The 13,552-nt window shown below is 38.2% G+C and overlaps 1 protein-coding gene across 1 annotated transcript in view; it reads right to left on the bottom strand.

Moving 5' to 3' along the window:
• MBOAT2 (membrane bound O-acyltransferase domain containing 2) overlaps positions 1–13,552 on the bottom strand; it is a 97,992-nt gene that overhangs the window by 67,477 nt on the left and 16,963 nt on the right. Inside the window, exons 2-3 of the mRNA XM_032185588.1 lie at positions 8,660–8,805; positions 6,057–6,134 (exon numbers count right to left, since the gene is read on the bottom strand). Of these exons, the coding sequence (XP_032041479.1) occupies positions 6,057–6,134; positions 8,660–8,805 (224 nt within the window). The remainder of the gene's footprint in view (positions 1–6,056; positions 6,135–8,659; positions 8,806–13,552) is intronic.

The raw sequence follows: 13,552 nt of genomic DNA on the forward strand, positions 1-13,552 counted from the left end.
TTCTAACCCCAGACAGTCTCAAGACAGTCTCAAGCTGGTCATCTGATCTAACCACATAATGAAGTAACTTGGCAGTTCAGAACAGAACTTCTTTAGAATAAGGTTAACAAAAACAGACCCTATTTCAAGTCATAACCTTCAGTTATCTCTGTTACTTGTATTTTAACTCTGTTTTTACCTTTTCAGTATACACATACAGAGTTAAGCTCCATTCTTGCAGAAAATGAAGTAGTACTCACTTCTCCAAACAAACAAGTCTTTGAGATTTCATATAAAAGACTTCGTATAACTAGGAAGACTATCTAGGAACCAGACCATACGCTTTCCAATTAAAAAAACATGCTAACCGATTCAACAAGTGAGGTGAAGCACCCTCCTGCACAGAAGTCTGTTAGCATTTCTAATAGCAAAGATTAGTCTCCAGCTACTTTCCTAAAATGGGAATCTTGTTTCCAGTACCTTTAACTCACTTTCCATAATGCTTTGTTAAAAGAAAATTTCTCTCCATTTTATCTCCTTTATGAAAGTTCTGTTCTTCTTGTAGTCCTCCAAAGAACTTGAATAAACAGGACCTGATAGGGTTCAATCCCCAAAATCACTGCTATGGCTCTTTCCATGCGATTCAGTTTTTCCAAATCATTTCTTAATCATGGTTACTAGAACAGGACAAAGTTCTGCAAGTAATCTCACTGCTGCTTATGGAAAACAAAAAAGGATGAGCTTTTTATATATTTGAGATTTGCATTAGGTGTTTTAGCTACAACACTGCTTATGCTGAAGCAGTTACATATAACAGCCATTAATCCCTATATAGACATCAACAAGTACAATCCCTTTTCATAGTGAAAAACCACACACCCCTTCTAAATTGAAAACTTAGTCTTGTTAGTTGATAACCATTGAAATATTCTCCTAAATACAGTCATTGATCAGCCTTGGAAGTTATTTCTAATAGGGGAGGATGAAGCTGCTATGCATACTGTAGAAGTTACGCAGTTTCAGATGTATATGATTCTCATCTATGCAGAAATTAGTTTTAAATTGCTTTTTAATCAAATACACATTTCCTAAGAATAGAATTTTGGGGGTTCTTTTTGTTTGTTTTGCATACAGCATCCATCTGATAAGGCAACAAAATTTGCTCAGTGACAAAACAGGGCTTGCTTTTTCTTTGCTTTTTCTTTAAGGTTGCAGAACCTTAAACCTGTAGATCTGATATTCCCAGCACCACACCCATCTTGAATTTATCTTTGGCTGAATGATACAAGAACTGTAGAAACAGAAACAAAAATTTTGTTTGTATATGCAGAACAGCTTGCAGCTGCTAATACTCCAATGAGTTCTGAATCCAGGTATTTTTACTGCTATGGCCACTGTCCTTTGGCAGCTACCTATGTAGCAGACATTTTACTCAAGTTACATAAATAAATTACAAACTTTAACTGAGAAGTTATGCCGGATAGCTTACAGTTCTCTGGATGCCCTCATGCCTTCAAAGAAATGTAATTATACTGGCAGGCTTCCAATCCTAGTTTTGCTGAAAGTTATTACTAGAAATTGATAGCATTTCTTATTCAAATCCTTCATTATTAGGTCGTTATTTCACTCTGTTGATTTGGTGATGACTGATTTTAGATGCTTCATCAGATCCTCTTCTGAAGACAAAAAAAATAATTCTTTATCTATATCACACATTGTCTTCATAGACCTTCAAATCACCACACTCGTTTTTCTCCATCATAGTCTCCATATTAAGGAGACAGATTTCTGCAAGACATCCTTATTATCATTAGGTTTTCTTATTTGCATTTCTCTGGTGGACACTGACTGTATTTGTAATCCCTTCACCGCAATGTTTACAGATAGTATCTCTGGCAAAACATTAGGAGCTCACAATGCCAGTCCTCAACCAGCAACTAGTACTTCAACTTCTACAAAGTATTTGAATGACTTTAACCTACTGAAGTTAGTCGAAAACAATGTGACTGTGGTGGCTTCTCTTCTTTAACTGCTAAAAAGAGAACTAAGAAACAACTAAAATAGATTAAATCCCCTTTTAAAAATAGCTTTCCAATAAGTAATCACTAGTATTCTACAGAAGTGACATATAAGAAGTATTATACATAATTCTGATAGGAGAATATTTCATAAAGAGATGTACAGAAGTGTTCTACGGAACAACCAGTCAAATGTCCAAAACTTTTACAAAAAAACTCTGGAAAACCAGAAGTATCTATAAAAAATAGCAGTTCTATGCACACACATACTCAAGTCATTAAATATTTACCACCAGTAGTTTCCAGGTCCTTCATTCATTTTCTTTTTACACCTTACATATGACAGACAACAGCTTAGTGAATTTTGTTTTCTAAAGCCAGAATTTACCTACCGAAGTTTCAGTAGTTCCATGCTAGACTTCTGGATCAAGAAAACTATCATCCTGCAACTGCGAGTGTAATGCAGAACATCTCAGCCACCAATAGCACACCCATTGCTTGGTTTTACATTGGCAGATTTACAAGGTTTGACAGGACTGATGTTAAATGAACAGATTTACTTTCTGCACAGACGCAGCTGGGACTTCAGTCTTATCAGTGAAGTGACTGAGAAAACTCCAGACTTCAGTGAGGCAACTGTGAGCCCTATAATTGACTTTCCTTTCTGCACAGGCCAAGGGACATTATTTACCAACCATAAAATGAACAATTAGGTCAGAAGAGAAACAGTTGCCTAGAAGCCTTAAAAAGCTTGTCATCAAGTCACCTGTGCAAGATCTGCTTACATAACTCTGAGCCAGCAGTAGCCAGATGCTTTAAGGAAAAGCCCTCTGACATTTGGGCTTTTGTCTCCTATGAGAAGTCGCAGTTTCACAATCACAGAATTAAACAAAAATTTATAAGGAAAAAACATCAGCACCGTATCAGTTACCAAATGCAAACTTATTGCAATTGAGACCTTGTTAAACAAATCTTGCATTTTCACAACTGAGTCATGAAAGCACCAGAAGTAAATATTAACACAGCTCAGTCACAAATACAAAAATAAGAGCTTTTGAGCTGCTCAGGAAAGCTAATGTCACTCTTCCCCCTTTTGCAGGAGTATGCTCTTTTAACTAAGACTGATGTATAAAGATGACAAATCCAAGTCTCAGATCTCCTTCAACTCATTAGCCTTATCCCCAAAGTTGCTAACACAAAGGCAAGGTTTCCTTTCTTCTTTGTGTTTTTTTATTTATTTTTTAACTCCCCCACACCTTCCCCCATGGACAAGGATAATGGTTTTCCCAATCCATATACTCATCTGCAGGACAGCAGGTAGGGAAAGAAGGAACCTTATTTCATTTATTTAATTTGGATAAATCAAAGGAAAATATTTAGTACAATATGAAAGTGCTTTTTCAATATAAAATCATCTGAATCCATATTTACGTTATGTACAGGTATTTGATATTTTATGGTCTAAGTTTAAGAAGGTTATGAACAAAGGTAACCTCTGACTAGGACTGCCAGCAGTGGCTGGGCCCTTCTACCACCTATGCAATAAATCCCCAAACTTGAAATAAGTAGGCATATATGAACAGGTAATGTGAATAGCTGGATAAATACACACATACCAGCAGGACATGAGCCATACCACCTGGCCTCAGGACTGAAGAACCAGAGTGAGTCCTGGAAAGCTGTTAGAGTAACATATTCACAGCAAGAAGACACAGGCATGTAGAGATACCACAAAATATTACTTGTCCTGGGATACTGTGGCAATCAAGGGAAAGAACTTTGAACAGTCTTTTTTGTTACCTCCTAAGAGCAGCTCTAGGAGCTTCCTAGACAGCATCCAAGCATTGCCCTAGTGCTAGCTGATGGAGGCCACAGCTGTACCAAATGGGTACTGCCCACAGCCCAGCACTCAAGCTCGCTTCCTGGCCCTACTTCTATGTCCTATTTATTTAGCAGCATGACCATCAATATGTTTTTTGAATCCAGGAAGCTGAAGTCGAATTTTTCTACTGCTGCCAGAAAATAGCCAGCAGAACTATTGTGTTTCCACACTCCCAGATGTTTAAAATTTCTCTTCACTCTGCTGTATCAGCAGAAATCAGCTGAAAGGCCTAACTATGAATGGGCTTATAAAAAAATACTAGACATCAAGCTAACTATATTTCAAGTTTAGTTTCAACACCTGTTTTTAATGACTTTAATACTCTCAATCTTGCACTCCAAGTGTTATTTCTAGACTTACTGATCACTCTTCATATTTTATTTTGCGTAGCTATGCAGTATAAGTGTTATCCTTTTTATTTTTCATTAGATAGCATCATTAAAATAAGGTTGGTAAAAGATGTTCATTGGATATTTAGTTGAAACGAAAATATAGCAGTTCAAATGAAGCCTATTTCTCTAGTCAGCATAAAGCACAAGAAATTATTTGCTTCAGAAGTTACTTGTTTTCCTTACCATTCTTAGGAGTAGAGCTCATTTTAACCTACTTGTAACATGGGATGCAATCAACTTGAAATAACTGCTTTGTAACTAAAATTGCTCTATTTGTTACATTTTTTCCCTCCACTAAAAGAGAAGATTCCCAGTTTTATCCAATTAACTCACACTGCGATACAGCAACAGAAGCCTGGTAAGCAAATCTAGAATTTACCCTCAAATGAGCAGCAGCAAGGAATAACAGAGAACATATACTGAGCTGTGCAGAGCACAATCATTTCAGCAGATCAGGCCATGGAGTTGAACCATTTGGGTTGAATCAAGAGCTAGTTGGTCCCATGTTCCAACACAGGAACATTAAACACACGCATGCCCACCTGCCTCTCCTTACTAGCCATGACCATGAGATTGCTTTCAACAAGAAGCATACGTAATTTGTCACAACAAAGCCCCAAACAGACCTGCCTGGGACCTCCTTTGCAACACTTAACTGTATTCATAGTTTCTTTCAATTAGAAGCTATATGGCTTAATATTCTGACTTTCTTCTATTTCGGACGACAAATCAATACCAATAGTTGCTTCTGAGCAACTTCTTACCAAAGCAACTAGTAGGAAATGAACTGGCCATCCGATCAACTAGTGTTTTCTCACATCTGTAGTTGTTTGGATGTCAACTTCTGAAGACAACCCTGAAAATATGAACCTAACAGTGTATATTTCAAAAACCATGATAAACTTATGTTCAGTAACAGGACAAAGAAGCAGAGTGTTCTGACAGACAGGATCACAAACAAAGGCCACCCTGGCTTTGCAATTTCTGTGTAAGGCAATTTTCCTTCTTGGTTCTTTTACCAGCATCTTTCCTGACAGCTTCCTACATGTCAGGAACCTGTTCAAGCACGGATTTGCTGATTTGCTAAACATTTATGCAGGAATTAACTCAGTGGGAACCTAATTTGGTTCTGATCTCCAGACTAGCGGAATATTAAAACATATGCATACAGTAATAACAGGCATGCATTTCCTGGGTTTAAGACTAATTTTTAAAAAGTTCTGTTCCAGGTAGATTCAGATACTGCTAATCTAACCAACGTATTCATACAAACCTCCAATAATGTCCTATAAATGTAACTTTATGACAATATTTTTAACTTAAGACAGCATTCACACTGCGTTTTTCTTACAAAACAAAGGAAAGAGAGGAGGGCAAACACATAGTACCTTAACAAAATCTCATGCAAATTTTCTTGCCTTCAGACATCTTCCTTCTACTAGCACTGGATGTTATCAAGTCTCATTTGGACAGTTAACTCATATTTGTGAGACACTTAGAATTATTAAGTAATGGCAAAAAAATCAGGTGCTAAGAACACAAGGGAAGTCTCAGTGGGGATACTGTCAATTGTAGCAAGCTTTAGATGTTATAAAAGGAGGCAAAAATACCCAGACGAACCATTTTCCTCCTAGAAACAAAACCACAGTTAGCAGAATTCAAACACTGTAAGACCTGAATGTTCCAGTACAACCAGAAGCACAGCACATATACACGTTTAGAAGAAAACTTAACAGTAACATTCTTTAAAAGTTTTTTTCTTTTTTGAAAAGAATGGGTACTTACTTGTGCATGTTTTCCACTCCTATTATGATCATGATATAGTAGGAAATTCCACTTTGTATAACAAAATGTAAGGCATACCTAGGAAGAAAAAAAAATAATTAATGCATTTCCATTAATGACAATAAACCACATGCATTTATTTATTTAATGTAAAATTAAAAAGACTTGTCAAAATCTAAATCACTTCTTCCAAAGAAAGTTCTGTTTAGGTTTTCTGCAAGCCTCCCTTCAGTTGACAGCTTCCCCCTTTAGCACAGCATGGATGAACAAAGACTACAGACTTAGCTAGCGTTTTCCAGCTGATAAACAAGAATACATTAAACGTTAATAATCCCTAAAAATACAAAGACTAGGTCTTGTAATACTTTCATCTGGCATTGTTTCATGTATAAATAACATGAATGTTTTGTATCTTTTTACCTATTTGCCACAACAGATCTCAAATAAGGCCAACAATATCACTTGTTTTGTACCTCTTCACTATATTTTTATATTTATATTATGTTTTTATATATATTTAATTATATTTAAATATGATTTTTCATATATTGATTTTAAAGAAGCTAGCAGAGCACTTGTGGCAAGCCATTGCCAGTGATGAAGGAACACAGTCCTCAGTAAGCTGATTCTCCCTCACTTCAGGTGCCTCCGTAACATATTTCTGTGTGCTCAAGTGACATACTGATCTGGTTTGGGAAATTTTCCCCATGAAAAGCATCCTAAAAAGCAGCTAATATTCTGTTATACTGACACTGTGGGATTTTTTTTTCAGCTCATCAGCCATTTCCTAACTTTACTCCTCATCCATTCACATGGAAATGTCTTCAAAGCAATTCAACCAGTTCTATCCAACTACAATCCTACGAAGTCTAAGCATGATGAACTGAGGGACGACAACCCACTTCAGTATTAACTGGCCTTGAAAATTATGACTTTTTATGGAAAATAAGATCCAGTCTGCACTTGCTGTCATGATTCACTAATAGCGAGTCTCATCTAAGTTATAACTACCTAAATTCTTCCTGTCCGACATCACCATCACAAGCATTACAAAAAAAACAAAACATAAAAACCTCAAAAAACATTGCACAATATACACTGGGAAATAAAGAATTGGTAGAGGTGAAACAAATACCAACCTTTTAAAGAATAAGTACTTTTAATATCTCACTTAAACTATGTTATATTCTGCCTTTTTAAAAAGCCTTTCATTCCAAGATTATAAGAAAAAAGCATTTAGTAAAATACAAGTTCATAGCCAAAATAATTGCTTTAAGTATGATACAGAGCAAACTAGAATAACCTGGATCTCTACCATGGTATAAGACTTTTCTTGTTTCTTTTTTAGGGCATACTGCCAATGAGAGTCTTCCATAATCTTTATTTATGTCTGTTGGGATTGAAGGTTCTTTCTTTCTTTCTCGAGCCTCCCATCCACAACTTGAGTTACGAATATTTGGTAGCAGTTAATTCCAAGCTGCAGTTAATGATTTCTGTTTCCAAAGCAATGGATACAGAACGAGCTTCTAAAGCTTACATGGCTCTCATGAAAGCCACACACATTAGCACGTCTCCTGTATCCTTCTTCTCATTTCCTGCTAAGGGCTGTAAGTCTTTGACATCAGATCACTGTCTCAAAGCAGAATAAAAGAACCAAAAGTTTAATACGTGCATGGGAGTTATGCAATTCTACAAACAAGTAAACTGCGTATGTAAATCCAAAGAATAAAAGTTACTGATTTTTGTTTTCCAAAATTTAAAAGTAGTATCTACAAACTAATGTGGGGAAGTCTCTGCAACGTGCCAATGTAGAGGCCAAACCTGTGGTTTGGAATTCCAGATTTATGCACACATGGTGCGTGCACAGCCACACGTGCACATGCTGTATGCATCTTCCCACCTGCACTCCAGCTTGAGGGAAAGAATTAATTCCCATAGTTCAGCAGCATTTTACAGAAGCTGGTATAAATTTAAGCTCTCTATACACTTAAGAGAGCAATTTGTTTACCATGCATAGAACTAAACTGGTTCTTAATTTATCTTAAAACTATTTGGGAAGATACAAGCCATTTCCTAATTTTGAAGAGAAAATATTACTAAGCCAGAAGTATCCTCTTTATAAACCCTACCATCATTCTGTCTTGCTATGCTGCACAAAGATCAAAATATGGAAGCAGCAATCACAGAAGATTTTCTGCATTTCTGGTTACTTTTCCTACAAAAAGTCAGATTATATTCAATATTCAGAAAAGGACACAGTGAGTTAGCTCATGCAGCGCATATTTAAGAGAAATTTTTAGCCATCACATTGTGCAATGCCTCAAGAAAATACTTTTCAAGCAAGTTTACAGAAAAACTGCTAAAAATTAAACAAACTGCACCTGTCCCATCCACCCAAAACCCCAGGAAGAGATTATGTTAGTTATCAGCTCACAAATGGAAGGTCTTTCAAAACTCGTGCACTGCATCACAGAACTTAAGCCTCTTTCTGGACATTTGCAGCAGCTAAAAAACCACAGGTAATACAATTCTTCATATGAAAGATGCACCCAAGAAACGATAAAATTACAAATCCCTGAGAAGTGAAATGAAGTGCAACTTACCATCCAAAACAAAAAAGTGCAAGATAAAGGCCCAAAAGGGTTGCAACAACGTGCCTTATAAACGGACTAGTTTTGCTTGAATGAAGGTATGTTCGAAACCAAATAGCCGCGAGCAAGGCAAACAGTTGGCACACTACGAAGTTGACCTGTATAAAAGAGAAAAACAAATTCTCTCACACTTGTGTATTAAAAATTTACAAAAATATCTATCAACTATTAGCAATCTGCAGAACTTCCAGCTCTCCAGTGGCTCTTGTCACACCACATCACCTTCAGAGCTTCTCCTAAGAGCCACCACTCCATAAAACACAAGCCAATCCTCCCATGAGCTATGAAGAAGAAAAGGTTCATCAAACCTTTACAGGCAGCCTGTGCATGTACCAAAAAAAGAAGCTGTAACTTCTAAATATTTTCCTGCAGGTTTTCTGTATACCAAGCCAGCCTTCTCTCAACCATGGAATCACTTATACTCTCCCAGTAATGCAGAGATACGGATTTGTAGGGTGGGTTTTTTTGTTCCCTTTTTTTGTGTGTGTTTTTTTAAATTAGCAGAACTTGGAAATGCATATCACATACACACATCACTGGCAGACCACTTCCACAGCCTAGGCAGAAGCAAGGCCCAAGGCAGCACACTCCAGCAGTATACAAGCAGATGTGGTGCATGCTGCGCTGCCTTCCTCTACAGTCGAGTGGATGCTGAAATTCCTCCTCCCTTCAGGGCATTTATTGCAGAATATACAAAGTCTCCTGCATATTACTTATTTGAAGGCACTAGGGTACTGAAAGCAAAAAGCAGAATTAAAAACACCAAACCGAGGAGTAAAGAGAATTATTCTGAGCGTGGCCTTGAACAACATTTAACAGTAAGAACACACGACAAAGAAATAATTTCCTGAAATATAGCAGCTGCTACCAAAACTGGCCCAAGCTACAAAAAGCTGGATGAATTCCTTTATTTAGAAAGGAGTATTTCCCACACCACTGATTTTCTCCTTGCTAGAAAACTGCTTAACAACTTGGTGTCTAAGAGCAGCATCCCAAGCAGGACCTTGGGGAGCACTGCTTTGGCCTGTAAGCTCATTCCCACATGCAGCACGCTTGGCTAGCCCTCAGCACACCACTTTTAGCCTGTTTGATGTCATTTAAGTGAAATATGCACTTAATCTGAATTCCACAGGGCCCAACAGTGACACTATTTTTATGTTTGTGACAGCAGGGCTAACACTGGTGCCTCAGCCACACAGGGAACACCGCTGGCACCCTAACGCAGCCGGCCCAGCCCTTCAGTTCCATGCCAGGCTTCAAGCAGGAACAGGTACAGGTGTGACAGTGCACAACCATGTACGTGTTTCAAGTAGGAATTAATTAACACCAGCTACCTGCAGAACTCATTAACAGTTTCACAGATGCCCTGTTTGTAAATTCAAGAACTCCCCTTTTTCCATACGACTCTAAAACTATTAAGAGTTAGCAGGGAAAGAAGCTGGGAACACAAGGCTGTTAAAACCAGGAGCAGGTTCCCTAAAAACCATTACACACACTTAGCCATCCATTCTTGTACTCCCACATTTACATTATGCTTTTAACGGTATCTGAAAAATCCTAAATGAAAGGGAAAATATCCTGTCAGGGCATAACTTGACCTGTTTTCTCTCCATTATACGTAATGATGCAAATGAAACAGATTTATGGCTTGGGATGAGCCTCTGGATTTAGTTGAAAAGGTTCATACAAAACAGTCAGGTTTAATGAGCCCCTGAGAAAAAGGAACAAACTGACGTTTTAAGGAGAGAGCAAGAAAGAAAAAATAGAGCCAAAGTAATTGACTCTGAACTCAGTACTGACGTTTGTTTTTAATATTTATACAGAAATGATGCTACGTGTGCTGCAGCGCAACCGTGTTCCTGACCTCAAGAACTGGCACTCCTGACAGACTTGGACAGGGAGGAAGACAGAAGAAAATGGGGATAAATACAGAACACAAGCAAGGAGAAGAGGCAGATTTACACCACCCAGAAATCAGTGTGTTGGCTGCATCCGGATCAGTTTGGTGCCTCACGATGCCCCTCTTTCTGAGATTACCCCTAAAAGCAGGGCAGCAAGACCTGGGGAAGAAAAGTCATCACCTGGCTCCTACGATGACCACAGCAAGGAGGAGAAGCTGAAAGCTACACACCTCCAGGTCAGCCTTTACACGTACCTGCTTCTGGCAACACTCTGCTGCTCTGTTCTGTTCTCCACCAGCAGGGTTTCTGCTTCGTTCAGCAAATGGACAACTGCCAAGTCTTTGCCCTCACCCTACAGCCCATTAAATACTTACATCTGCGTCCTACGCTGAATACAAAGCCTTACATCTCCCCAGACATGTTTATGCAGATCTGACCACAGCATGGAAGACTACACAACGAAATCCCAAAGCGTGAAGTAAATGCCCGCTACTTTTGGCTGTGGGATTTCAGGCAGTGTCTAGTTTTTTAGTCAATACTTTTAGCACAACTTCAACTGAAGCTGTGCTTCGAAAATATAACTTCAGCTGCTCTTATGAATATTCAACACTCCTATAAATAAGGCCCAAAATACCGCAAAATGCAAGGAAAACTGAAGATCATCCTTATGACATTTTCATATCATGATTTCTTCATATCACCAAAACTCTGTGGTGGACACAGAGGTGGAAAGCAGCCAGGGACTTACATTCTCAGCAGGGAAAGGAGCTCACATGGAAGAGTTCATGACCTCTGCGGGGCTGTATGACAGCTGTATTGATAATCTTCATCTGATGCTTGCTGTGACTTTTAAGCATATGATATCACAAGCTAAATATTCAATTAGTATGCATTTTGAGTATCTGATTCCTTACATTTTAAAACAAATCGAAACCCAGCACCCCTACCACAAAGTCAGTGCTTCTATCTAATTGTGATTACCAGTTGTTGCTTCCATTCAAAGGGCAGATTTCTACCACTTTTCCTATCCAAAGTAGCTACTCATTTCCACATGGAAATGAAGACAACCCCTTGCTGATAACATAGGAGGTCAAAGGAGAAACAGAGGCTCCCAAATCCCATCCTATTCACGTTGCATTTCAGCACCTAGAGTGTTGTAGTGAAGATCAGAATGGCATCTGGAGCAACTCGCCCAATCACCCTCGCTTAAAGATGCTTCAGCATGCGTTGTACACCAGTGTCCAAGTAACACAACTCATATAAACATATCTTTTTTTTAAAAAAAAAAAAGCTGAATCAGAAGACCTATTCCAAAGGGAAATGGACATTTAGTCTATGGGCTAGAACTAGGCAGGTTTAGGTTTCCCAAAATCATTACAGCACCAGTGCCAGGTCCTCAGTGCCAACAAGCTCGTTCAACAGGTACTGCCCTGCAGTTCTTACCAAAGTGAAGAAAGCCAAAAATCAGCATTCAGCCTTTTCTTAATTACAACTCCCATCTTAACCCAGGATCAAGCTTCAGCAAGAGCTCCACGCTGAGCTACATGAAGATCTACAGATATACAACTTGGCTTGAAGCAGAGCCCAAAAATTATCCAGCTGGCTCGAGGACAAAGAGAACAGCCACTCAGACAGCAAATGAGGAGGGAGGTACAAGGACAGAGCTGGACATCATCATCCTGAAAGTCTCCACAGAAAACACGTGGAGCCAAGCAGCTAGTTTGTTTGCAGATACTACATCCAGTAACCTCCACATCTGGCAACGATATACTTGTGTACCTTCTGCTAATTTATGTCAAACTCCAATAACATCTTGAGCATGGGCAGAATAAAACTTAAACACCTCGTGATTTGGTCAGGCTTGAGCAGAACACCCACCAAGAACAAAGATGACGTTCATGAAAGCAGGACGATTGATTCCTCAAACCAAGCTCTAACTTGTCTCCCCCTAGTCATAAAAGCCATCCCTATAAGCAGCTCTGCTTTTACTGAGGAAATAGAAGTCCCAATCCAATGAAGTTCAGACTTTTGGGGGTGAAACTTGTTTCTCCATGCATTGTCTCTGTTTTTTTCACCCCTGCAGAGTTGTAATTTAGCAAATTTATAAGAAAAAATAGAATTTTTGGCCTCCTCACATTACAGGACATATCAGCTTATAGTGACAGCAACACCTCAAAGTCCCAGATAACCTTCTATTACATCTTGCTGCATAGGCATGGAGAAGAATAAAAAAAATATCTTACAACAGTGATGCAAATTATCATTTGGCAATGATTCATGTAGGTACCTGTTAAATACCACTTTGACACACTAAGCTGTTACAAAACCTGCTGAATGTATTCGAGCAATTGAGAATTAAATCTGTGCAAGCCCAGCTGTATGGCCAGTGCAACTGATAAGCAGGTTTTGTGCCAAACGTAAGCCATCAGGACAAATTCGCAGTTTCAATGTTTGGGCTGTTCTTCCTTAGCCACTCCAGCAAATCCATTATACTATTAACTGTGTTAAACTATCTACATCATAAATTTCATAAATTGCATACACTCTGCAAAAAAAAGTCAATAGAAAGTTTATAATAAAACTTAAAAAAAAAACCATTAATTTTAGCCTTTTAAAACTTTAAATGTAATTATGACATGCATTTGTAATAAAAATTGTTTCTTGGGAAAAAAAGTATTTGAGAGAACAATTCTTTATGTAAAGAGGAGGAGAGAGGTCAGTGACGGCTCAGAGGGATTTTCATTGTTGAGAGGGAGTTTTGGCAAAACATTTGACTTCAACAGTAGAAATCGCCAACCTTCTGACAGCAGCATCTTTAATAAACCATTAGAAGTGTTTTAAAAAGTCCATGTTAAAATGAAATATAGGAGATTATTTTTCTTATGAAGCTCGTTTTTAACATACTGCTGTGCGATTTTTATGTAGTAATTAAGACTCGAGGCCC

Source organism: Aythya fuligula, chromosome 3 (genome assembly GCF_009819795.1).
Source record: "Aythya fuligula isolate bAytFul2 chromosome 3, bAytFul2.pri, whole genome shotgun sequence".
NCBI classification, from domain to species: domain Eukaryota; kingdom Metazoa; phylum Chordata; class Aves; order Anseriformes; family Anatidae; genus Aythya; species Aythya fuligula.